Source organism: Colossoma macropomum, unplaced genomic scaffold, assembly GCF_904425465.1.
Source record: "Colossoma macropomum unplaced genomic scaffold, Colossoma_macropomum, whole genome shotgun sequence".
NCBI classification, from domain to species: Eukaryota; Metazoa; Chordata; class Actinopteri; order Characiformes; family Serrasalmidae; genus Colossoma; species Colossoma macropomum.
In genome coordinates this window covers 26,638,930-26,666,828 of record NW_023494795.1, presented here as the reverse complement: position 1 = coordinate 26,666,828, position 27,899 = coordinate 26,638,930, and the positions used below count along the sequence as shown (strand labels likewise).

Below are 27,899 nucleotides of genomic sequence, written 5' to 3'. Positions count from 1 at the left end.
GTCATTTGAAGTCTACTCTATTAAAGAGTAACGTGGTGCCTTCTGCACTGCGCTCTCAACGCATCGTTGGTCAATCCCAGCATGACTAGTTCGAGGGTCAACCTTTTTTCTGGACTCTGCACTTGGATGTGTGTAAATAGCCCCGGTTCCTGAAATACAGACACAGCCAGAGCTGGTGTCATCACACTCGCACACAGAGGTGCCATCATGACCACTTTTGACGACATCTTGGAGGAGGCCGGTAAATTCGGCAGGTTCCAGAAGCGTATCTTTGCCCTGCTGTGTATAGTGTCCATGCCGTTTGCTGGTGTGTATGTAGGTGTTGTGTTCCAGGGCTTCACTCCAGAGCACTGGTGCCGTGACCCTGGGATGGAGCAGCTCCAAGAAAACTGCGGCTTGGCTCTAGAGAAGGCCCGCAGGCTCGTGCTGCCTTTAGTCAACAGCTCTGCTGGTATGCTGCCCAGCCAGTGCCAGAGATATGATGTGGACTGGAACTTCACTGACCTGACCTGTGATAACCTGGACAGGGATATCACAGAGGCCCAGCGTGCTGCCTGGCCCATAACTACCTGCAAGAATGGCTGGGAGTATGACTATGAGGGCAGAGAGTCCTTTGTCACTGAGGTAAGGGCTCTTATGCACTCTTATGTGAGTCATATAAAAATCTTAAAAAAAAAAATAATAATAATAATAATAATAATCATTTGAAAAAGCCAGCTGCCCTTTACGTGAACACTGTGAACATTTATTGATCCAGGACAAATAAAGTTACAGTTTCAGAGATATAAGGTTGTCTTTTCCAGTTCTGGTCCTGAGCCAGCTCTGGTCTGGTCCAGCAAAATTTAGTGATGTCCCTGCTCAAAAAAACAGACAAAACTGTTAAAGAAGATTTTTTTAAATCTTTTTCAGTCTTTGAGATATAAACAGTCATTCAGAGTGGGCTGATGTTTAATGGTTCATTGTCGCAAAGCACCAGCTCTTTTCTTCACAGTGGTGGTGATAGGAAGGTCTCGGTGTCTACAGTGCAAATATATTAATTTTATTTACCATCTAAAACAACCAGCAAACCTGCATGTGTTCTGAAATTTTATATGTAGCGTGGCTAATTGTAAAATAGTGGTAAAATAAGTTTCCTTTGGGTACTATTTTGCCTTACAATGCCCTGCATGTACCCTTCCATTGAGAATGTATTTTTTAATAAAAAAAATATATTTTTAATCCAAAATCTTATCACATTCAGCTTCAGACAACATTTCTTTTAGAAGCATTAAGCTTTTCAGATGTCTAGTTTTTTTCACCATCATCATTCAAATCTGAATCAATCAGCTTCTGTAGAACTCAGCATTTCACATAAAACCACTCTGAATTAAATTGTTACTGTAATGATTGAATTATGAAGAAAATTTGTAAAAATTGGTAGAATTCCCACACTGTAAAAAACAGTTTGTAAGATCAACCAGTAACAAGTAACTGAACTAGTTTTATTCAACTCCAAAAAATGCATTGATTGAAAGAATCAGTCAAAAGTATCAAAGTATTTCTTTAGGTTGAATAAAACTTGTTTATTTACTTGTTACTACATGAAGTAATTTTTTCAATGTTGATCTGATGAGACATTTTTACAGTGCAGTTCACAAACAGCAGAGCAAGTTACCATGGTGATGTAATCCAGTAAAAAGTGATCCATCAACATGAAATCCAGGGTTAGATCGTTCACAGGTACTTTGCTGGTTACTAAGTAAGAACTCCTGCTTTGCAAAACAGGCCAGTTTAGTTGGTGTTTTAGAACACTTAGATTATCCTGTGCTCTGAGAAATAAAGACTCAGCAATGCCACAGCAGAACCACTTTTGGTTCCCTACAGAACCTTTCAGTGGATGGTTCATAAGAAAACCATTTTGTAAATGAGGTGTGGGTGTCTGGAACGTTTTTAATGTTCAAAGAACCTCTACATAATGTAAAGGTTCTAACTTTATTCAACCTGCAGATGCTTCATATATGGTCACCAAATATTTATTAAATGCAGCTTAACTTTAAGTTGAATATAGATTCTTTTAAATCCAACCCTTAATCTAAAACCTAATCTTAAACCAAAACCCAAACCTAATCCTAAACCTGACCCTAACCCTTACATTTTTGACATTCTACTGAGTTTCACCAGATAGTTGGTCAACAAGCTGTGAATCTTTACCTAATCTAAATGGTGCTTAGTGTAACTAAGGTTTTCCTAGAACTTTATATTTAAGCCAAGATTCAGTCATGTTTATTTTTGTTTATATTTTGAAGGATGATTCCTCTATGAAGCAGCTCTAGTGACCACAGAGATGATCTCAGTGTCTGATGAAGAATGTTATGTTTCAGTTTGACCTGGTCTGTACTGATGCCTGGTTGGTGGACGTCTTCCAAGCAATACTTGGAGTGGGCTTCTTAGTGGGCAGCATTTCCATCGGATACGTAGCTGATAAGTATGACCTCTGTTGCACTCTCTTTGTGTGAATTTTGTCTTGATTCAATCTTTAAAGTAAAACGTTTGGTGAGATGAACCTGAGATTAGCTTATCCAGAAAACTATTAAACCACCCTAAAGTTATGATTTAAACTATAAAACCAAATGAAGGAATAAAGAGATGTGTAGTTGGGTCATTATCTCATGCCCTGCAATCTGCGTAACAAGGGCTTAACAAAGTCTTTATTGAGCTATTGCAACTAATAATAAAAGCATTTGTGATTTCCACGTAACAGACATCCAATTTTGTACTAGAAGTGTCTAATTTGGCCTTTTTTAAACAAAGAACATGACTTAAATCAACATGTTTCTGAAAATAAAGTGTTACCCTTTTCTTCTGCTCTGTTCATCTAGATTTGGTAGAAAAGTGAGCTTCCTGGTGTCCAATGTCCTGAATGCACTTACAGGGATTCTGGTGGCTATATCTCCAAACTACATTTCTCTGGTGGTGTTCCGAGCTCTTCATGGCTTTGGGGTTAAGGGAGGTTGGATGGTGGCCTATGTGCTAAGTAAGGATGGATTTTTACTTTTTATACTTGTTCTACTTGACAAACAACAGTTTACAGTCCAATTTGAAAACCATATTAATTTGACTTAAGACTATTGCATCCAATACACAATGTTCTCTAACATGAACAGCCCAAAATGTTTTCTCTTTGTGCCATACCTGTTTGTGCTGAGTCCCTGAAGGAAGCTTTGCAGAAAACATGAAGGGCCTTCATGATTGATTTTTAAAAAAGTCTATGTGATTAAATAACTGAGATGTAAAGTCATTGAAGATTGACCTCACTGAGAAACAAAAGTCCAGGGGGTACGGCTGGATCTGATCCAACCCCTCTCACGTTGTGTTTTAATTGGTCTGAACTAGATCCAACTCCATCCCACCCCGCTATACTTGCTCGTCAGATTCAAGTAAAATGTGATCAAGTGCAAGTGTGAAAGTAAGTACATAATGCACATTTTCTCTCCCCATAAATGCTTAAAGTAACTGGTTTTGTTTGTAGGTGTAGGCTTACAGAACGGACTTTGTACTGGAATGTGAAAAAAGCTTTTCGAGTTTTGACAAATGAGTGTGAACATCGTTAATCATGAGCGATTATAAAGGCTGTGTTGTTGCGTTCAGGATGCAGCAACATCCAGAAAAAAAACAAAAAAACAAAAAGCACTCGGTGCTCCTCTGCCCATGTCTTCTGTTCATTGGTCTAAAATCATCGCATTTCTATTGGTCTGTAAATTTCTCTGCATTGAACCATTTCACATCAAACCACTCTCAATGACTGTTTACTTCTCAAGGACTAAATTAGTCAGAAATTTTGAAAGATTGGTGGAGTTCCCCTTTTAGGATAAAACACTTAATTTAACCTCTTTTTAGATTAGAAAGGTCATACACTCTTAAAAATAAAGATGCCAAAAAGAGTTATTTGTGTGATGCTTTAGGAGAACCACTTTTACGTACCTAAAACCTTTCTTTGAATGGTTGTGTGTTCTGTAGAGATGTGTGTAAAGAACCTATTTAAGTTCTAGGTTAAGAAAGAACTCAAAGAACTCACAAATCATATTTCAAACATGGTTCTTTAAGGAACTAAAAGTGCCTCACACAAAGAACCCTCTGTGGCACACTGTAGGATTTCATTATGTTTTAACAACGTTCTCCAAAATTCATGCTGTTTCACTCGTATTTGTCTGCACTCTAAAAAAGAAAGATTTCTAAATGGTTCTAGGATGGATCTAGTAAAAAAAGTTCTTTAAACTTTAAGAAGATTCTTCACACTCGCACATCTCATTTATAATAATGGTTCTTTAAATAACCGTTAAAAGGTTCTTTAGGAAACCAAAGTTGTTCTTACAGCATTGCTCCAAACATTTTCCATTTTTTAAGAGTGTGAGCTTTTTAAAACCAGCTGCCTGCGTTTGTGCTCTGGGCTGTGGTTTCTTGACCCCTGTCTGTCTGCTCTCAGTCACAGAGCTGGTGGGCGTGGAGTACAGGAGGGTGGTGGGGGTGCTCTTTCAGATGTTCTTCAGCTTCGGCCTCATTGTACTGGCCCTCATCGCTTACCTCATCCCCAACTGGCGCTGGCTCCAGGTGGCCTTCACAGTACCCTACATCATCTTCCTGTCTTACTACTGGTGAGGCTTAAAGGGTCTTCTGGGGCCCCATGATCCTGCTGTAGTGTTTTGAATGCATTTTCAGTCACTGATGGTCTCTGTTTGCTGGATCCCAGGTTTGTCCCTGAGTCACCAAGATGGCTTCTCTCTCAAAACAACTCCAGCAAAGCTGTAGAGATCGCTGAGGCACTGGCGAAAGAGAATAAGAAGACACTCTCCAAGAACGTTAAGGTGCATTCATACGTCTAATAATTCTGATACTTACAACGATTTTTCAAGATTTCTGCATAATTCAGTGGTTGAGATGTAAACAAAGCCATTCAGAGTAGTTTATGTGAAATGGCACATTGCAGAGAAATGTAATGGCTAAGATGTGTTTGCAGTAGTGGTGACAGGAACCAGGTGCCGCAATGTCCACAGTGCAAATGAAGCCATTTGATTTACTATCCAAATACCAGTGAACCTACATGTGTCTTCTGAGTTTGATATGTAATGTTGATCATGGTTAAATAGTGGTAAATCTGAAAAAAATAAGTTTCCTTTGGGGACTAATATTTTTGTACAAGCAACCTACACATCTCTGCTACAAATGAAAACATAAACTTTGTTTCTAGCACCTACTGTTTGAGTCCAAACTTTAGTATTGTTACAGACTGAGGGGTTAGTTGTAATAGTCACATAGTCAAAACAGTCTGGAAAATCAATGCAAAATACAATTAATTCCATACATTTCTATATTGTTAGAACCAGATGAGCTTTACAACATCTATACATTTAATTATATATCTATATAAAAGAGGTTGTGCCATGCAGAATTTATTTTTGACCACAAAATAGAACAGCTGATATCATAAAAATTTAAATGTATTTTATTTACATTATATTTATAGTATTTTCTTGATGAATCTGTGCATAAAGCTAAATTATTTGGGAGAATATGTTCTTCTCTGAGACAGGCTAGCTCTCACTGTCAGTTGATTATATGCTTCAAAACTATGCTACATTACAGATGCCAAAAAGTCAAATAGAATAATATAGGTCTGAATTCTGTGAAGCTCAACTCAGTAATCAAAAAATGGTTATGATGAAACAAGTTACTATATGGCATAGAAACACTCTTCATAGAGAATCTTAAGGAAATGTCTGTCTGTTTGCTGTCAAAACTCGCAGATGACCTCACTATGGAAATATGAGAAGATGACCAAAAGCATGTTGTATCTGTTTAACTGCATAAAAGATGTATGTTAGATTTTACCCTGTGTTTATTTGTGCTTCACTCTCTCCTACTGGCCACCTTTAAACATAAAAAGCTACACTATGTAGAATTTGGGGATTTGGAGACCTCTCTGGTGGAAGTGTGTTCAAAGAGTTTTTGAGGAGAAATCAGTCAAAACTTGGTGATGTGTCTCTTTTGAGCATGTCATCATATCTTCATCAATATAACATTGATTTTGCTCTTGAGACCCAAACTTCGAGCCGGATCTTCTTTTTGATCCCTGTGCATGGACAAAGACGTTTGATGTGATCCAAAAAACTTCCATCAAATCCGTCCCAACACTTCTGACTTTTCAATGATTATTTCAGGCTTTACAGCAGCTCAGACACAACATTTTAGTGTGTTCTCCACACTCAGTAAAGCTACTTCTTTCACACTTCAACAAAAATAAATAAATAAATAAAATAACAAAATGCTTTTACTGACAGAACTGTCACTGTCCCACAGACACTGAAGGATGATAACGCAGAATCCGCTACTGGATCTTTCATGGACTTGATCAGAACTCCCAACATAAGAAATTACACCCTCATTCTCAGCTTCAACTGGTAAGTCTGATAACTAAGAACAACAGGCCACTTTACTTTCACTGTACACTTTATTAGATCCTCTTAGCCTGTATTATCCTCATTGGCTACATGCCTGTAGGCCCTCAGTTTAAAGATGCACAGTTTATCAGCCACTCTCTACGTTATTCATCATTGGTCAGTTTCTGTGAATTTAAATGCTGAACCATTTTCAGCACAGCAACGACACGGACATGCTAGCTTGTGTCACTGTTAGGTTGAACATCATCCAGCCACTAAAATTATCCAGCCCACAGCAGCTCTGTGGTCAGAAACTGACCACTGATGATGTTCTTAAGCTTGGCTAACAAAAAAAATCCTTTTTCTCCAGGTTTACTAGTGCAGTGGTCTATCAGGGCCTGATCATGCGTCTAGGAATTCTGGGAGGAAATGTATACATTGACTTCCTGATCTCTGGAATAATGGAGTTCCCCGCAGCCTTCCTCATCCTCTTCACCATCGAGCGCATCGGCCGACGCCTTCCATTTGCAGCGGCCAACATTGTATCTGGAGCCGCCTGCTTTATCACAGCTTTCATTCCAGAGAGTGAGTTATTCTCTCCAGGCGCTAGTAAGAGTTCAGTAGGAGCAGAGACAGGTCTAAACAGAGGGCTTTTTATTTAATTATTAATCTTAGGACTTATTATACAGTAACTACTATAAATTATTCAGTAACCATTATGAATTATCAATAACTACTATGAGTTATTTGGTATCATGATTTTTTCAATAACTACTATAAATTATTCAGTAACTACTATAAAAAATACTGTGACTAATATAAATTATTCGGTTCTTAATGAGCCTTTGGTAACTATTAAGAATTTTTCAGTAACTACTGTAAATTACTCAGTAACTACTGTGAATTATTCAGTAACCACTATGAAAATAATAAATATGTTATGTAGTACAGTTAGCAAATGAATTGTGGGTTCAAATACAGATGATATAAAGGGCTATATGGGCCAAAGGTATTTAATTCAGAATAGTATGTACAAAATGCATTGAGAGATCATTAGAAATACATTAGCTTCTAAGAGTAACATTAATCAATATATTTGGGTTTGTTTCTAAAGCAGCTTTTCAGAAAACCATCTGAATGGCCAAAGTCTAATCAAATGAATATAAATGCCAGAAAAATAGAACATTGTTTACAGATTTATGGACTATTTGGGAACATTTTCTCCTCTTTTGACTTTCAATTTCCACATGTTCTGTGCAGGTTTGTTATGGTTGAAAACAGTGATGGCTTGTATTGGAAGACTGGGCATCACTATGGCCTTTGAAATGGTTGTGTTTGTGAACACTGAACTGTACCCAACCTTCATCAGGTACGTCCCCTCGTAAAATACCTGAAAATTAACTGTAATATTGTGCAAAATGAGTGAGTTCATGCTACACATTATATTACACACAATAAGGTCACACTGGTGGTTTGTTCCAGTCTTAAATGATACACAGTAATTATATATGGCAGTGATTCTGGCTGTAATGTTCCTGTTTTTCTGCAGGAATCTGGGTGTGTCTGTCTGCTCCACTCTGTGTGATATTGGAGGGATTGTAGCTCCCTTCCTGCTTTATAGACTGGCTGTCATCTGGCTGGAGCTGCCTCTCATCATTTTTGGTGTGTATGGATGTTCCTGTGCTCATATGAATTCCAAAGGTGTCCAGTTCTGGAGCTGGAGGGCACAGCACAGTTTTGGTGGTTTTCCATCCAAAAACAGCTGATTCAACTCAGCAGTTGGTTGCCACGGTATGTAGGTGTGTTTAAGCATGCAAATCATCACATTTTGCTGGACTATAGTCATCCAGGACCAGAACTGGACAGCCCTGGTGCATTCCTACATAAATTACATCTACAAACAGTAGACTTTACTTCAGTTTAAAGTAGGGAAGTGGTTTTCATCTTGAGTGTGAGAAACAATGCAGATAGTAATGGAAAGGTTGACTCTCAACAGGTGTCCTGGCAGTCATTGCTGGTGGACTGGTACTGCTGCTTCCTGAGACCAAAGGAGTGCCTCTACCAGAGACCATTGATGACATTGAATACCCAAACAGGTGAGTAGCTTCTTTCTCCATGGCCCCTGGAGGCCACTCTGCAGACGGAATGGAAATTGGCTTTAATGTTTTTAACTTAGATAATCAAACTCTGTTATCAGAGACGTATTGTGACTCTGTTTTGAGCTGCTAGCGAGCAATGGGGAGTGAAAGGGGAGGGGTGAGATCCCCCTGATGGGTGAAAAATTCACCCCTCTCCATAAAAACTTTTGTGCCAAGATAAAACAGACAGCACAACAGCAGCCTTCTTCATATCACAAAAAACACAATAAAAACACTCATAAATGTGGACTTGCTTGCTCACTCATAAAGACAGACATCCAGTTTGCTTCCAGTTTGGAAATGATACACATTTCCATCAAAATATATTCCATCAACGAGTGTGTTTACATGCACTTAATAAACTGCAGAAAATCAGATTTTGTCAGTAATCCGATCAACGTGTTTATATGCATTTGAGTAATCAAATAATGTGAAAACTCCGGGTCTACATGAGTCAGGCAGTAATCACATTTCTGCTTTGCAACCAGCCAAAAACTCACAGAAGAAGACATGACGTAAACATAATGAAAAACTCAGACTTCATTTTGCAGCTAAAAAAAAACACTGAACCGAAAATATGAACATACATCATCTAGAAGATGAAGAATATTTAGCTCCTTTATTTTGTCAAGCATGTAGTTTAGCATCGCTCCAAAGGTGTTTTGCTGCCATCTCGCAGCAACATTGCTTGCTTGTTTCTGGTACCACGGTCTGTCTTGCACATGCGCAGACTGAGAAATCAGAAAGAAATCAGAGTAAGGGTATATATGCACTGAGAAATCCAAATACTGAGCTAAAATCCAGCTCTCTTTATCGGATTTCTTAATTGGATATCTAGATCGGAGTATGCTGTTTACATGACCATTTGAATAATCAGATAACTGCAGAAATCAGATTATGATCAGATTCTTGAGTGCATGTAAAAACTGATTTTAAAGCATTCTGAGAGTTTTTAACTGAAGTGCTATATAAATGATAATAATATGGTATGATATTTGAATGACAAAAGTAATATGTTGCTTTCATATTTTCAGAAACAAAGAAGATACAAAGACGAGTCACCAGCTGGAGAATCTATTGCCCTCAGATGTGACAACTAACAAAGAGAAAGTGGTTGTCTGAGCTAATTTATTTTATTCTGGGGAATTTCAGCCACACCTATGTAGCTTAATGTGCTGTGCACTGTCATTAAATCAGAGAAAAGGATTTTGTAAAATGGACCTAGTGAGGAGTTGCTGCATAGGTAGGCTGCTCTTCAGGTCTCTAGGTTATCCATAGAGTGGCTGCAATGCTGTATAATGCATATTTTCAGGTAAAATAACCAAAAATATTTTATTCTGATATAGGCACAAAGACTGATGAGTGTTGTGTTATAAACTGAAATGTACTTTTTTGGTAAGTGTAAGTTCATTTTCAACGTAACAGAAGAAATAAGGAGAAATTTCGCTTGTGTAACCAATTCCCACGTCACTATAGGCTTTACATGGAGACTGTAGCCTGTAAGCCTTTTTACTTGACAGGACTCTCCTTCCTACGAGGCCCATTTAGATGTTCTGTATTTTCTGTTTTGTTTGTTACTGTGTGTCTTTTAATTTATGCATTCTGTCTCATTCTGTGTAGGTCAAATAGCTTATTTGTAACGAATGTTTGTAATACAACTTTTACCTATTTGTTGTGATGTATTGTGAGTAAATAAACACTTTAGAGCCAAATGTTTCTTCATGTTTAATTGTTTCCTCTTGTGAGAAATTCATTAGAAATGCTGTCGATATTAACCGAGATTTAAAAGTTGGACAGTGTCTTCATATTTAGACAAAATAAAATAGGGAGGAAAAAAAACAGTTCACAAACAGATCAACATCTTTTGGATCTCTGGATTTCCATGTACACTTCAAACTGATGGCATGGAGAATCTCGATGATTGAATATATGCACTCAAGAACTTGGTTTAATTTCTTTTTCAATCCAGTCGATGAACTTGGAGACGCGAGCATATACGCCAGGCTTCATGGCATTGGCACAGCCAAGTCCCCACGAAGTCACGCCCTGAAGGACAAAGGTATTCTGGGAGAAGCATACAAGAGGACCTCCACTGTCACCCTGAGAGAGAAAGAGAGAACGAGTGTGTTAAACATATCATTTCATTTCATTAAAATGACATCAAAGCCAAAATCATAAATTAAACACACACATGTCGCCACTGTCAATTTACCTGAGTCCTGCTACATAACAGTGACATTACCATGTCATAAATATGTCATGGCAGATGTTGACAGGACGGATTTTGTTCAGTAATATAACAGCATCATGTCATCAATACAGGTAACTGTACTGTAGGCTGAACAGATGCCATAATGTTTGATGTTATGACAGCTTATGTCACATGCTCATTTTCGCTTTATGTACTCCAGTTAGCAGTCATTACAATTAACAGTAATCATAACATTACACTGTTATATTACAGTCCTTACTAACTCATAACAGCATCTGTCATGACAGATTTATGGAATGTTATGTGGCAGGGTTTAAGTGCTTCCCAAAACCTTTTAACCCTAAAATGGTCAAATTACTAAAGAAGGAAAAAAACACTTTAATTTTTAATGTTCCTTCATGTAAAAAAGCTTTTATGCAAGTATTTTTGGACAACTGTTGTTTCATTGATCATGAAATTTTCACTGAGCAGCTGGCATTTTCAAGTGACAAAATAAAAAATGAAGAGACTGACTTGACTGCAACAATATAGTCATTATTACCAAATAGAGCACTAGTCTTGTTTCATTGGATTCAGAGCTGTACAGTGAAACTTTAAATAGAAGTCAAGGTATTTATAGTTTTTAAAAGTACTTTTAAATGTGGCCCTACTGGTTCTTTTATTGTTTCTACTTGTTTGCATTGTGAAAATGTTGTGATTATCATGATATTACATTTTTTGCCACATTGCCCACCTCTACTAAATGTGTTATCTTAGTTCAAGCGCATTCAGTCTTACATAACACACCAACTTTAACTCATGAAGGCCTTTATAATTAGCAGATGTGTTGAAATTTAGATGAGGTAACTGAGGTAGAATGCTGAACTCTGCCATGCTGTGTGCTGTGTCCAGGACTGACAATCTGACTCCTTCATTTAATCAATTTCAACACCAAGCAGTGTGTAAAAAACAGATAGTTCTGGTTCTGAAATCTGATTGTCTGAGCTACATTTAAAATCACTGTAAATTCCTAATTAAAAAATAGATTGTTCTGGTCCTAAAATCTGATTGGCTGAGCAGTGTTGGAAGTCACTGTAAAATACTTGATGTTCAGGGGTGTGGCTAGGTCTATTTTAGCTAAATGTTACTAAGCCCATCAAATACATTCACATTATTAGTTCAAATCATCAGTGTTTTTTCTCATTCATTTTTTGTTATTCAACTGTGCAGTCAAATCTCTAAATCCACAATATAACATGATTGCAGGGCGCTATGAACTGGTGGAGGCCCCACCGCCACGGCTGTGTTACCAGAGATTACATAAGAGGAAACAGCAATCCATGTTTCCTACGTGTTTAGAGGAAACATAACGCCCAGCTGTCAATCTCACTATGACCATAGTTATAAAATATGTGACCAAGGTTATAAAATATGTCAATGCAACAACAGCACAAAATCACCCTCTTTGTAATTACACCAGCTGAGACTGTACTAATATTTAGGCCCTGCAGCTTATCTAAGGGAGAGGAGCATTGCTTACCACTAATACTTTTGCTCTATCTGTGTCTGTTCTCAGTGCACAGATCTAGTTTTTAAGTCTTACAAGATCTAATACCAAATATGAGGAGACAGATCTACTTTGTGTCAATTTGACCAAACAGTGTGTTTAAATCAATTTCCTGCAGCTACTCTAAAAGCTGAACAGATATTTTGGGGCCATTATTCCTCTGCTGTGTAGCATTTAGGGAAAACATAACGCCCGGCTCGGCCAATCATATCTTGTAAATAGTAAGCCGATCGTATCAAGTTCGTCTTTGGTGCTACTCAATCTGCATCTGTGTTTGGCGACTGCTGTCATGAACAGGATTTTGGATAAAAGTGTACTAAAATAAACATTAGGCCTTATTTAAAACATACAATATACAAAGTGTCACAGTAATTAAAGTAGTTAAAGCAGTAGTTACAGAGTGAAGATACCTGCCTGCCATATGGATTTGAGCAAATCATGGTCAGTATAGTTGGCTATTTAGTTTTTACCTGGTTGCTTATTAGCTAGCTGGTAAGCCAACTATTTTAAGAGACTTTACAGATAGTGAGAGTGTGAATGAGCGAAATAAATAGAAATAACATATTTAACAACTCTATATATTCTTTGTTTTCATATTTCTCTTCAGTATTTCAAACAATTACACCAGTATCAGCCACATATTGATGCTTACAGTAAGTTAATGTCAGTGAAAAGGTCACAAAGTGTTGATCATGACACAATTTTATATCACTCTGTTCCTGTGTTGATTGACGTGTGATAGCACACAACAATTCAATTCTATATTAAAGTGCCAAGTTATTAAAAACCATTGTAACCAATGTTCATGGAATAATCTCTTGCTTAGCAACCATAGCCATACTCTAAACTAAACGTTTAAAATAGTGATTATTATTATTAATAATAAATTACATTATTTATTGCATATTGGTGTATTCTATCGAATTGTATTTTGTTGCCATGCTATAAGTCACTTGAGGCTTCATTACTGTGATAGTAATGCTTAAGAGGCTTCCTGTCATCTTTAAACTTTGCTACAATGACTAACACAGTGTTTTGAAGCTTATTACTTCATTTTAACCCATTAGCAGATATTACAGATATTACTGTAGTATTTGAGTTTTTTTACCTGACAGCTGTCTGTTCCTCCCTCAATATTTCCTGCACACATCTCATGATCCTTCACCCGGTTGTTCAGGTATGCTGGACGGTTGCACACTTTGTTTTCAATCACTGGAAAGCCGGTCTCCTTCAAAGTACCTTCTCCGCCCGTTCCTGGAGAACAGATCAATGGTGAATAAAATAAAAAGAGAGTTAATAACTTATTAACTGTTCTCATAAATGGTAATGTTCTACCCCAATTACAGATTTTTTCAGTATGTCCAGCCATTTATAGGTTTTTCCATATTACCATATGTACAAGCCAAGAACCATCTACTGTAAACAGGCCTGTCACCATTCATTCATAATTACATGATTACACAATTATTTGTGCTCATTACTGTTATTTTTCACAGTTGTTAACTTGACATATGTCATATGTTTATGTTGCAGCACATAGAATGTAAACTACATCTGTTGGTCTGTGATAAATGCATGTAAATAAAAGAAAGCAGAACACATTTATTGTTTTAACTTCTGACTGGTGATATAACTCCTTTAGTGAGCAGCAGTGAGTAGTGTTTGTTTATTTGATGTTTGTTAATAGCAACTTCAGAGGTGAGTAATGTTGGCCACTTTAGACTTGTACCTTAATAGTTGAATACATGAAACAAAAAAGAACAATTACATTGTTAATTGCAATTAATTATATGGCAATTAATCATCAGCTGAAATTTGTTTGTGACAGGCTTAACTGTAAAACTGGTAGTTCAGTGGTTTTCCATCCCAAACCTAGGGAACTGAGCAATCTTTTGTGTTTTGAAGCGTTTTAGAGGAGAGACAATAAAAATATGTTCAGTGCAGGGGGTCTCAAACACTGACTACCACTACAGCAGAGTGCAAAAGAGTAGGCCTAATCAGAAAAACAAACAAACACACAAAAAAGACTATGCATATGTTACATGTTACATACCTTGTGTCTCCCCCCATCCTGTCACATAGCATTCAGTTCCACTTGGAACGATGTAGTCTTTCTCAGGTAAGCATGCAGGCAGCACCTTATCATTTATAAGTGCAGGCCTAAAGTAAGAGAAGACTTTATTTGTGGTTTGCAAAGCCATGTTTCAGATAGCAAACATATCGTAAGGACATATTCTATATCTTCATAAAACTGGATGACTAATAGTTTGAAACTGTTGTTAACCCTATTACTGGGCCGATGGTCCTCTATAACTCATTAAAATCAGCCCCCAGCGTTGCTGGTGTGCATGCCAAGGCTGGCCTGAATTATTCAAATAGTATTATACAATAGTATTTGTTTGTTATTTTGGTATTAATTTCTCTGTTTTGTATTTGTTTGTACAATGATAAACTATTCTTAATATATGGGAAATTATAAAAATGAAGGAATTATAGCAGGTTTAGTTGTGTCATTAATTTTTTTCTCCTTTTCTTTTCTAATTGAACAGTTTTACAGCAGATGTAAGACTTCACAGCACAAAGAGCAGATCTGTTTATTGTAATGGATTCACAGTCACAAGTTTTTACCACTGTACCAGAAAGTCTCCTCCAAACACACTGTTAGTACAGTGCAGGAGCTGCTCTACAACTACCACAGCAACACAATCATCATGCTTTAGTAAATTATCATTTTAAATATCATTTTAAACACTTTAGAAAGTGGAATTTAGGAGTGTGATTTGACTGGATATTATATGCATAATTTCTGCACACAAGTAAATAAAATAGGTTAGATGGCAGCCATGATGGACTCAAACACTGATTAAAATGAAAGTATTTCTGTCTGTCAGACAGACGGCTAAAAATGTTTCAGAAATGACTGTTTTTAAGGGGGATTTTAAGAATGAGAGTTTAAGTACTAATTTGGAAATATCATCAAATAACTAAAGGCTTTAAAATGCCATTAAGGATGGCCCTAGTGCATGCATGTCCATGTTGGTCACAGAAAAATGGACCAATATGAGGAATCAGAGTTTTCTGTGTGCTATCGTGTTATCACTATATAAAAGAAGCTCCATGCTGCCTTTATTGTTGAATGCATATGAATCATGGTTTCTGTCCTGTGTAAAATCAGAATAACAAAACTCAAATAAAATGTGAAGCATATTGCTTTTCATTTGTTTGCTTACTTTGTTAGATTATGTTCTTTAAATATCACATTAAGAAGTCACACTATTAAAGGTAAAGATTAAAAGGGAGAAATTTCCCCTTTGGTCTACACATTAAAGAGGTAATATCATTAATGAGATTCTACAGCTAAGATTATACTGTCTGCTAAAGATTCAACAGAAAATGTTTTATCACCTGTCTAGCTTGAGAAGCGCAATGTCTGTTCCTCTTGGTCCCAAAACAATCTTCTCCAAGTCTCGGACCTGTTTGGAAGGCTCAGTTGCTGCTTCCGTGTGGATTCCCAAGAGCACTTTGTAGGCAGACGGCCTGATAGAACTGGAGAAAGGTGTGTTCACCATTATCATAGATGGGAAGATGTCACCACCAAGAGATTAATTGCATTATGAATAAGAGTTCTAGCTATAGAATTCCACATTTATACTCACCGCTCAAGACAGTGGGCTGCAGTGAGGACCCACTGTGGATCGATTAAAGTTCCACCACAGAAATGAACGCCAGTGCTATGAAACAAAATTACAGCAAGGCACTGAAATGTAGACTGTAAAAAATGATTGTGTTTTAATCTTAAAAGTTGCCTGGCCACCATACAAGATTGATTTTATTGAAAAAATAAGCAGAATGTGGGACAGATTATGACTCTGTTGACTTAACAACTGATATTCAACTCAAAATTGTAATAAAAATGTGTGATAAAAATTTCATACCTGGTTCTAAGACTGATTTGCCAAGGCCAAGAGTGAGGCTTAGAGACACATCCACCCACGATTCGGCCAAAGCAGCGCCTTGGTTTTACTGCTGGCTGTCCGCACTTCTGGCCATCTGTTTACAAAGGTGAACCTCTTACATTTAAACCCAATGAACCCTGTGCTTTATGATTTGGCTATTAATCTTAAGACATCAGCTGGGGTGAAGAAAGTTACACTTAAGTATAGTACTGTGTCAAAATCTTAATTAATAGTGGAATTATGGAGCCACAAATATACCTGAGTTAAAGTAAAAAAGTATTGTTTGTACATAAAAGTAAAAAGTAAGTTATTTAACACACAAAATTAGGAGTCAGGACTTTTTTTTTACATTAACTCTTAAAATGCCAGGCTTATTACATACTAAAGTTTATAATCAGTAACTACAGGGACTTTAATGCAAACTGAATGAGCTATTCTTAGGTTATAGAAGTGTGTAATAAAACTTTGGGTCCGCCAGTGGGCCCTGGCCACTAACTTTAGTGCTGATGATGAATTGGTCATGTTGTACATAACCCACACTGTCAAATCTGACTTCTCTTAACAAACTATGTGCAGTCTGGTGCTTAATGGGTGGAATTAGCTACGCGCAATTGTTTTAAAAGGATATTAATTTTGAAAAAAATAAAAAATAAATAAATGCAGATATTTTACTCAAAAGTATTTGAAAAATTTGAAAATATCCATGCCCTTCCAGATTTGTAACAGTTACTTTGAAGGTCTAAGTAAAAATGTAAGAAATAAAAATGATGTTTCTCTCTTGAAAATTGTGTAAAACTATGAATATTCAGTTTCAACAATACTTGAGTACACCGTCCAAAATAATACTTGGGTATAGTAACAAAGCCTAATCACTTAAATATTTTCTACTCATTATTCAGAAACTACCATGTAAGTTAAGTAATTATGAGAAGGCAAAGTGCCAGAACCAAATCATGAGTGGGACATCTGGAAGCCACAGTGTGTAAATCAGCCCAAAGAACCATACATTCAGGAGAGGATCATCAGGAGATCCACAGTTACAGCAGATCACCAAATCCACCTACAACATCCCACCAATCCAAGGTGATGCATGCAAACCCTCTTATGTTAACTAATGTAGTCACTGAAACCGGGCACGCATGGCAAACTCTGCCACAATGCACATGAAGCTTGATTCTCTTTAACGGTTTAGTGGGCATGATGGCTGGGTGATGGGGCGTTGCCCAACTAAATGACTCCCTTTTACATACAAAGTTTACTATGAAGCAGAATCAATCAGCGATCATGAAAGAGAGAATTCATACCACAGTCTGGGATCTGACAGTAGTCCCATTTCTTGCTTGGATCTGTAGTATAACACCAAGGTCCATTGCCATCATTATCAGGATTTCTGCATTTCTAGCCAATAAAAGACATTAAAATAAATGGGCATTAATAAATAGCTTGATATCCTTTCACCATACCTCAGTCATGACACAAACTCTATCACCTACATTTGACTCCAAACCCTTGTCTGGGTGTGATGCAGGAGTAAAGGTAGGAGTATGGGGGGTTGTAGCAGACCAAGCTTGACAAGTCACGCCTGTGATGGTTGTTGATGTTGGACCCCGGTAGCTGGCACCACTGCCTTCTTTACAATCTTCAAATAAAATCACAAGCATTGTTAAACATTAAAGCCTTGCTTGGATGAGAGCACCCAATAACACAAGAGTGAGGATTGCTTGGTTTCACAAAGGCAGACCTTTGACTGGAGCATCTGTGGATATGGGTTGAGGAACAGCTGTTGGGGGAGCTATGGGTTTAAGCACAGTCACTGAGGTGACCTGGCTGGCACAGCGCTCTATCCTGCAGTATTCCCAGCGCACAGAGGGATCGGTGGTGTAGCACCATGGAGCACGGTCACCATCAGGGTTCCTGCATAAGTTTCTTCTCAAGTCTCTGCGTGTTGGAAGAAAAATATAAAAAAAATGTGGAGTTAAACTTGGAAAGGATTCTTTAGGTCCCCTGAATATGGACCTTTCTGTCCAGACCACCTGGTTTATATGTTCGGGAGGTGTTTAGTCAAGACTTTTTCAGTCTATGTGAAGCACACTTTTTTTTTATTGTTGTCTATGGAGCAATGTGCACCATGGCTGAAAAGCCCTCCTCTACACTGCGCAACAGGATTCGTGTTTTTTTAAACCACACACTTTAGTTGAATAACATCAACTTTTCTACGTACCATCCATACAACAGAAACATTAGAGCAGTTTTTCACTTTTTCAACAGGTCATAGTACCTTTACCACTTATTCATATATATATATATATATATATATGTATATATATATATACACACACTCCTGGAAAGAGTGTGGCCTTTTAAATTTCTGTTAACATACAAAGTGAGAGAAGTTACATTTATGAAAAAGGTGCCAGCATTTCTGGATCCTGTTTATATATGGTTTCTTCTTTGCATTTTAGAGTTTTAACTTGCATTTGTGGATGCAGCGACAAACAGTTTTACAGACAGTGGTTTTCAGAAGTCTTTCTGAGCCCATGCAGTGATTTCCACTACAGAATCATGTCTGCTTTTAGTGCTGTCTGAAGGCCCAAAGATCATGGCCAGTAAATACTGGTTTTTGGCCTTGGCCCTTGCATACAGAGATTTCTCCAGATTTTCTGAATCTTTTTATGTTATTATGTACCATAGATGATGAAAAGTAAAAGTTCTTTGCTATTTTCTTTTATGTTGAGAAACATCTTGAATTGTTGCACCATTTGATCATGCAGTCTTTCACAGAGTGGTAAACCCCTCCCCATCTTTACTTCTGAAAGACTCAGCCTCTCTGGGATGCTTTTTTATACCCAATCATGTTACTGACCTGTTGTCAATCAACCACCAGGTTTTATTTTAGCATTACACAACTTTACCAGCCTTTTGTTGCCCCTGTCCCAACTTTTTTGGAACATGTTGTTGCCATCAAATTCAAAAAGGGCAAATATTTTTTTTAAAAATTATGAAATTTCTTAGTTTGAACATTTGACATGTTGTCTTTGTACTCTTTCAATTAAATACAGGGTTTAAATAATTTGCACATCATTACATTTTGTTTTTATTTATATTTTTCACAGCGTCCCAACTTTTTTGGAAATGGGGTTGTATTTTACCCCAAAATATATATTGTTCTGATGTGCCTTATATCATATACAGTGACTTTTCTTTTGCACTAAAAAATTAAAGTCTTTTTTGGTAAACAAGCCCATTAAATTAAACAATAAACAAATTCTGAAAAAGAAATAGTCAGTTACTCATCCAACATGGAGGAAATGGAGGAGTTTTAGCTGTAAATATTCTCTGTTTTCTTTTTATCATTATACATCTCCTTTTCAAAATGAATAGTGATCATCTTGGTTGATTGTGTTCTCTCAAATCACCGAGTTGTGTTTACCTACTTGTCAATCAAATATCTTAATTTTAAACAAGAGATGCACTGCTCCTCGCAATTAAAAAGGCATAGCGTGAACATCCTCTGAGAGGAAGACCATGCCTGACGAAACGTAATTATTAGACTTGTAGTAAATTTGAGTAAACAAGTACAAAGTGGGAGAGTATGAAGTATAATCATGTTTTTATGTATATTTTCCTACTAGTTTCTGTTAGTGTATAGTATGAGATAAACACTATAGATAAATTCTCTATTTCTTTCTCCCAAAATTCCATTCCCAGTGACGCAAAAGTCATGGTTTTAAGATGGGGCATAATATCGTCAGCTTATGGCAGGGGTGTCCAATCTTATCCACAAACGACCAGTGTGGCTGCAGGTTTTCGTTGCAACAAAGCAGAGCACACATGATCAGTTATTTAAAGACTGAGACTGACTGATTAAACGAGTGGAATCAGCTGTGCTCTTCTTGTTTGGAACAAAAACCTGCACCCACACCGGACCTTTGTGGACAAGACTGGACACCCCTGACTTATGGCAGTGTCGTGGTGCTGTTATAAAGGGAGACTCTTTCTTCCCAGTGTATCTCTTGGTTCTTTCTCAGTTCTTTAAAGTGAGTTCTGGCCTTTTAGCAGTAACCACAAGCACAAGATATCCTGACCACATTTCTCTTCCCGATTGCGGTCATACATACAGTCATCTCTTCATGCTATTTGATGATTGATCTGAACTTGAAAACTGCCATTAAGCAACACTTTTTGGCTTACGCATTAGGAAAAACCTGTGGCGTCTTCCTATGTGAATGAGGTTCCATAGAGGTCCAGAACTGGCATTTCTTTCCACTGATGGTCTCTGACGTAACTCCACGATATGAGCTCCCATCACCTTCATAACAGTCCTCAATTGGAGCAATAACTGGATCATCTGAGAAGACAGCATTTGAATTCGAAAAACATTTATTTGGTATAGCAACTCAGAAATACAACCATTGCACGCACATTCCTGAGAGATGCTACTGCATGATGGCTAATGATAAAAGAAAACTCATCAGATCATCAGATTTCACAGAAAACTGACCAGGACGTGGCTCGTCACCACAGCTCAGCACGCTGCAGTACTCCCAGCGAGTCTCTGGGTCAGTTGTGTAACACCAGGGTCTTCTCTCATTGTCAGGGTTCCTGCAGTAGTTCTGGTCAAGACCTCTGGAACAGACACACATGATTTGTCAATGCAACCAGGCTCAATACATAAAAAATGCTATTATGTAAAGTAAAATAAATGTAGTCTTTATTTTATTAAACATCCTTTATACTCATGCACTAACTTATGAAAAAACACTAAAAAATGAGTTGGGGTTGTTTGACTTACAAACTAAAATCATGTTGACTACATCAATACAGTAGCCTAACAAATTCATGCTCACTGTATTCTTGAATGTAAACATGAGATATAATTAAATGAGGCAATGTGCTACAGGCTACCATGGTTCCAAAAATCTTTAGTCAGTACTATTAGGGATGAGAGAGATTTTCTGTATTATCCAAATAGTCATGAAAGTGTAAAAATCAAACAGTAAATTAGGATTTTTGATACGCCAATGGTTTCTTATAAGAACCATGAGATGTCTAAACTATATACTCCACCAGAGGGCAGTGTACAGCCTGAGACTTTCATTTTGGTCAGAATTTCTTATGTGTTTGGTTAAAAGGGAGGAGGCATAGAACAGTACTGCCAGTAAAATGTTAACGCATCCTGGACGACAAGCTCCGTGTGGCTGCACAGGGTCTCTGCTGCAGGGTAGCAGAGTGCAGCTATAGAACATAAGAACCACTGCAGAAAAGCAATGATGAACATCAAGCTCACTGTACACTCTACTCTTTTAGGTATAATCGAATAAAACCTTAAACACAATTTAGTGAATTGATCAGGTCTAGTATCAGCTAACTAACTCTTCACAAGCTCACTGTTCTCTAGCTAAAAGGTACAAGGTGAAATACTTATTTATGTATAGATTTGGGTGTAAAAGCCAAAATTTCATAACTCACTTAGTAGCACTATATAAGAAGCAGTCAGCTGTTTGAGATTCAACCTTATAATTTTCAGAGGTTTGATCTTATAGATGTTTAACATTGCCCATTAATGGGCTGTTTTTGTTCAGTTTTCAGCTCTTCACCTGCTTGTTTTACGTTAAAGAAAGCTAAATATTGCATGTAAAAGAAACTTATATCCATTACATGGCTTTGTTTAACTGTGAAACATGAAATGACCCATGGAGTTCACTGCTTTTGCCAAGAAACTGAATTTAAATAAAAAAAATCAATAAAGTTTCATTTTGTAAGTTAGTTGTATTTTGTTAAGTTATTTTTATCTAATCAAAACAACCACAGTGTGACTGATATTGCCTGGAATGCACAACAAAAAAAAAACATGATTTATGAAAATTCATTAAAACGGAGATATCTGTTTTTGAAAATGAACAGCTTTGTCAAGTTTTGAGCTGCCCAATGATATCACCTTCGCGGCAGTTGAAAAAGATGTGATGGCATCTCGAAGAAAGCATATGCAAGCCTTCACCCTCCCAGCTTCATAGCATTTCTGAGAGATCTAGCTAGCAGAGGGAATTGGCAATGAAACCAAAAAAAAAGGATTCTCTAAATAGCATGGTTTTAATAACTAGAATGCAGTTGATGCGTGTGCTCATATGTGTGTATGTTAAGTATTACATTGGCTTCAACCCTAGCTCAGACTATCTGACGATCCTCTTATCATGCTGATGAGTCATTGCTACTCACTTGCATGGGTAATTCTCTGGTGTCCTCGAGTGCTTTTGAGGAGACTGAGACGACCAGCTCTGGCAGGTTTTCCCTGATTCTGTCACAGCAACCATGCCTCTATACGAGCTACCATCTCCAGTGAAACACGTCAGCTGAGGTGCAACGGTTGGTGGTGGAGATGCTGTGAGGAGAGAATAGTCATATGTACAGCATACCATTCAATAAAACAACAAATGAAAGAGGAAAAAGCTCACTGCAGCGAGGAATGGAGCAGAACTCCCAGCGTTTGGCCGGGCTCTCGGTGAAACACCATGGTCTAGGCTCTCCATCAGGGTTCCTGCAGTAGTTTTCCTCCAGGTACTTCTCAGGAAGCCTGCGAATTGACACAAACACACAAAAAAACACACATTTATTTCATGTAGGTTAGGGCAGCACAAAATAACTTTGTAACATGACAGTTTCTGTGGTCTTTAAGATCAATAAAGGTATTTATGCAATTCATGAAAAGTAAATTATTTTGATCAAAATAATGCAGGCCAATCTTTAAATGTGTCACATAGTTGACTGTCACACAATTAGTGCTTTTCATATATGGCAAGGTGTATTATAAACGAAATATTAACAATACTATACGATTTAATTATAACAATATTTTAATCAATGGACAAGTCAGATGCACAGTAGACAGTGCAGAGCTTTGAGTGCTTACACTGAAGGGATGTATCCATGATTATGGGGTTTCTGGGAATCCCAGCGTTGGCAGGTAAGACCACTCTCGGTGGTGGAAACCTTGCCTCTGTAGGTCTCTCCACTGCAGTACATGCATTCCTCTATAGATGTATAAAAGCATTTTTAGGTGATCACATTCTAAAGGCAGAGTTGTGATACACTGTGGTGAAATGGGGCAGTTCCTCTACCTGTGCAGTCTTGGACATCACAGTTTTCCCATCTCTTGTTTTCATCCATAGTGTAGCACCAGGGGCCTCCCTTGTCTCCATCTGGGTTTCGACAGTAGTTGGACTCCAGGTCGGCTTTTGGATGCGTCTTTGGGGTGATGCTGTAAGATGATAAAGTACACCCTTAAAAAATGGTTATTCGAATGTTCTTTAGACAACTGAAAGAACAAACTGAATGCATAATGTTTTTTTTGCATGATTAAATGGCTTCCCTTCTTTATAAGGGAAAATCTGTTGGCTCTATGAGCTCTTTTTGTGTGCCCTCTAGTGGCTATTCTGCTGCTGGAATGGAACTCTGACAATAAAATATTTTTAATTTATAAGACCAAATGAAATTGTGACTGTGTTGAGCTGCCAGCGAACAAAGATGAGTAAAAGGATAGAAGTGAAAACAATTCACTCCACAAAGACGGCCATGCTCTAATAAAAGGAACAGCTCAAGTGCAGCTTTCTTGATTTTAAAAAGTGTGTACAACTGCTACAATAAGAAATAGCATTTAAACACAATAAAACATGTTTTATAAATGTGGCTTATCCACCTACAATTTGTGTATACATTTTCATCTAAATACATTCCATCAACATTTACATTTACATTTACAGCATTTAACATTATATTTAGAACTTCTTTGCCAAGATTGTAGATATACAGTCTACTCTGGCCCTCATTTTAGTCTTTCGTACCTTAACTGATATTCCTGCTGTCCTCAAACATTTTTTGGAGCATAAATATTGACAACTTATCCTTTATACAACACAACACATACTTCGGCTTATGAGGGTATGTACTCTCCCATCGCTGACATAGGATCCCTGATTTCGTCTTGCTTTTTGTCCCTCTGTAGTCAGTGCCGATGCCAATGATACACTCTAGTAAATAATCTAGGGAAGAAAATCAATTTGAAAGAATACACACATCAAATCCTGGAACATAGAAATGCTTGTCTAAATGTACATTAGGGCTGCACATTAACTCATATTTTTATCATGATATGTTTCTGCAATAAACACATAGTTAACAATTGTTCTGTGCACTGAACTTGAACCCTGCTCTCCTATAGGAAGAACAAGTAACTTTTACCATTCAGCTAAACAGTCAGCCACAAAAAACATACATGAACTACTAGTCTGTAAAAATGCTTTGAACATTAGGAGTATTCTCATGAGTTTTAAATGTGCAAAACACTGATGGCTAATTTCACAACAAACGTGCATCACCATAAGGAGCTTTTTCTGGAAGAAAATACATATTCATTTGTTTTTGTGTTTCTATAAAAAAAATATATATATATAGCTTTTATAGAAAAAGCTGTTGAGGTAATGCTGACTGTTCATCAATCTTTCAATGATAAGCATTTTAGTTCTTTTTATTTTGTACGTTAGTGTAATTTGTATTTTGTGTTTTGCTTATATGAGAGTTTAATCTGGGCAGTATGACAATATATATCATTATCATAGTAAATTATGTCACAATATGCTTTTCTGAACATATTGTGGATATCGTCAGCACTTGTAGTTAAGTCAGTACTTGCACTCTAACTGATTTTAGTGCAACACAGTATGCCAAATACTGAAAACAAATCATTGTATTCACAGTTTTTGATAGTGTTTTTTAAAACATAGCACTACTGGTTCTTTTTTTTCTGTTCCAAGTAATTAGATGTCTGAAAAACTAAATATAGTGATATACAGTATCATGCATTTTGCACTAAATGGCAAAAATATATATATAATATATATATATTATATTGTGTACTTCTAGTTAGATTTCTGTTTACACAGCCAAAATCAGTCAGTACCTTGGCCACTATTTTATTCATAATTTATTGCTTCTTGCATTTTATGTCCATATCATGCAGCTCTACTGTACATTATCATCCATGCTTCTTCTTCACACTCACAAATATCTTTTTTAAACCAAAAATGATTCTTCTTCGCACCATTCAAAAACCCTTTTGTGGCACCTTTATTGTAAGAAAGCACTGAAAATTCAGTCAACAGATATGACCACAGCCTCTCACTACTCAGCATTCCAGGCCTATTACAGGAGTAACTTATCAGGAAAAAAAGATTTTAAAAAGAGATGGTGTTCCGAAACAGAACCTTAAATCCTTGTTGACTATATGGAGCATGGAACACTTATGTAATGCTTTACTGGACGGGAAATGTTTAGATAATGTTCTTCACCTTTTGACTTTGTTTAGCGTCACAGATCAAACTGTGTTCTGATTCTGAGGAGGTTATATATTAACTGGTGTACCACAGGGGCATCGAGTTAAGGCTAAGAAATAAACTAAATATATATATATATATATATATATAATTTTTCCTTCACAGACCCACAAGGAAAGGTCCTTGTCCTTCTCCAGCTCTACTAGTGACTAATCAAAGACTTCATAAACAGTTGATGAGTTTAATCAGTTGAGCTTAATCAGTTGTGTTGCAGCTGGGAAACTAATCTTCCTAATGAAAATGCAAGAACAAGGATGAAGAACAACTAATCGTCTAATCAACCGGTCGTTAAAGCCTTACCTTTCCTCTCATACAGAGCTGTACTCGTTCTACGAAGCACTGGCTCTATCTTAGAGTTGGCTGGTACTGTTATGCAGTCTTGATCTTTTTCAATGTACATAAAGGACCTGCAAAAGATATAAACAGATTAAACTGGGGTAACAACTAGAATGCAGCACTGCAGATGATGTTCAGCTTGTACTTAGTGCTTACCTGCATGTGAATAATCTCTCTGTATTGCACTTGTCTGCACAGTCTTGCACTGATTTTACAGAGTACTGGCTTTTGAGAAGTGTGAGTATCCAAGCACCATCTGTTTTAGTGTACGCGTCCAGAACATCTCTGGGGAACAAAACTGTCCAAGAAATGGCAAAAGGGTGCAGTTAACACTACAATCCAACTAATGGCAAACAGAACAAACAGCAGGTACACTGTAAAACGCATGTCATATAGAGAAGATTTAAGTAAAAAATGTAAGCAAGTTTGAAGTCTGGCCCTAAACAAGAGTTTATGCAGCCTTCATAAAGGCATTGACAGGATATTATACAGTATGTAATACTAAAGCTGTCCAAATCTGATCGACTTGACAATTTTAATGATTGAAATGACCAGGCTTCCATTCCTCGCTACTATAACTCAATAGTAACTCAGTTTGTGTTTCATGTAGCTTTTAAAAGCTAAGCTTTATAATATAATAAATTAACCCCTTATACCCTAGGCTTATAACATCCTAAAGCTTATTATTCGTAACAACACTGACTACAGTGCAAATTGACTGACTTACACTGTTAATTATTGCCAGGATTTCACAACATTTATTGTGTCGTATATATATGCCGTATCATCTTATCGTAAATATACGATATATATATGTATATATATGTCGTATATATATATGTCGTATCATCTCATCTTAAGACGTTTTCTGCTATAACACATCAAATTACTGCATTATAAGATATGGCAACACTGAGAGTTAAATTGGCTTTCTGACAATCTGTTTTTTTTGCTGGAACACTGGGGTGCTGACAAAAATGTTACTGTTTGTTGATTTTGTCATGTCATGTTTTTGCAAATTATAAGTTAAACTGTCTGTGAAAACTGTATGTTGATATTTAAATTTGTATTAACATAACGTATGGATCTGGTAAGACTAAAAGTATTTTTTTCATATGTACATTTACAGTAAAATACTGACCACTGAGTTGCATTACTTTCACAGTCATGTAAAAATACAGGAAATTACTGTATTTTAATTACAGCTTATTGCTTTAAGTGTATAGCAGAATACAGCTACCACAGCAATCTTGTGGTCCAGGTTACAGCACTCAGTTGCTGTTTTACTGTTATGTACTGCTAATATGATAGAATACATTACTGTGAAATTAATGCATGTAGTGACCTGTAATATATTGTAATTTTACAGTGATTTTTTTACAGTGTATTCTTAGTTTATAGAAGTAACAAAATGGCAAGTCTCGGTCATTTAAAGTTTTAATTAGACGATACATAAATATATGTAACAGAACTGTATATATAAACAATATTTAGTCATATGTATGCAGCTATCTAAAAAAATATTTTTACTTACTTGCACTCACAGTTTGCCCTGTCAAGACACCTGTTAATGATAAGAGGTATTAATATGCACTGTAATATGGAGCGTACATTTAAAATGTGAATGCTCAATACATCTTTAAAAACAGTTACTGACAGCTCTTCCAACAATTACCATGTGCTATAAAAGCTGTCCAAAATTTCAAAAATCACTTTTGCTTATGTTAATGTATTCTTTTTATCTGGCGGCTTACCTGCACAAAGGATAAAGCACAGCAAGAGTGGAGCTTTGCATGCATCCATGTTGTAGCACTAACAAGCAGCGCAGGCGAGGATTTTAGTGCAGGTTTGGAGTCTTTCAGGCCATGTCAATAAGACAAACAGATCTCACTTATCGGTCAATCATTGTCCT

At 36.9% G+C, this 27,899-nt stretch overlaps 2 protein-coding genes across 2 annotated transcripts; one reads left to right on the top strand and one right to left on the bottom strand.

Moving 5' to 3' along the window:
- The first annotated feature begins 89 nt into the window (after nt 1-89).
- On the top strand, nt 90-10,377 carry slc22a2 (solute carrier family 22 member 2). The gene is made up of 11 exons (XM_036582073.1): nt 90-624; nt 2,361-2,464; nt 2,859-3,013; nt 4,463-4,631; nt 4,727-4,841; nt 6,334-6,434; nt 6,784-6,998; nt 7,674-7,782; nt 7,963-8,075; nt 8,410-8,509; nt 9,586-10,377. The coding sequence occupies exons 1-11, from the start codon at nt 208-210 to the stop codon at nt 9,671-9,673; spliced, it is 1,686 nt and encodes a 561-aa protein (XP_036437966.1). The 5' UTR covers nt 90-207; the 3' UTR covers nt 9,674-10,377.
- On the bottom strand, nt 10,264-27,879 carry plg (plasminogen). The gene is made up of 20 exons (XM_036582072.1): nt 27,742-27,879; nt 27,522-27,551; nt 26,144-26,285; nt 25,952-26,058; nt 24,187-24,301; nt 23,381-23,520; nt 23,173-23,293; nt 22,718-22,836; nt 22,482-22,644; nt 20,767-20,891; nt 20,457-20,613; nt 18,007-18,203; nt 17,759-17,904; nt 17,570-17,663; nt 16,245-16,359; nt 15,966-16,040; nt 15,715-15,855; nt 14,363-14,469; nt 13,418-13,563; nt 10,264-10,651 (listed from the first exon to the last, which is right to left on the bottom strand). The coding sequence occupies exons 1-20, from the start codon at nt 27,788-27,790 to the stop codon at nt 10,487-10,489; spliced, it is 2,454 nt and encodes an 817-aa protein (XP_036437965.1). The 5' UTR covers nt 27,791-27,879; the 3' UTR covers nt 10,264-10,486.
- Nucleotides 27,880-27,899: the final 20 nt, after the last annotated feature.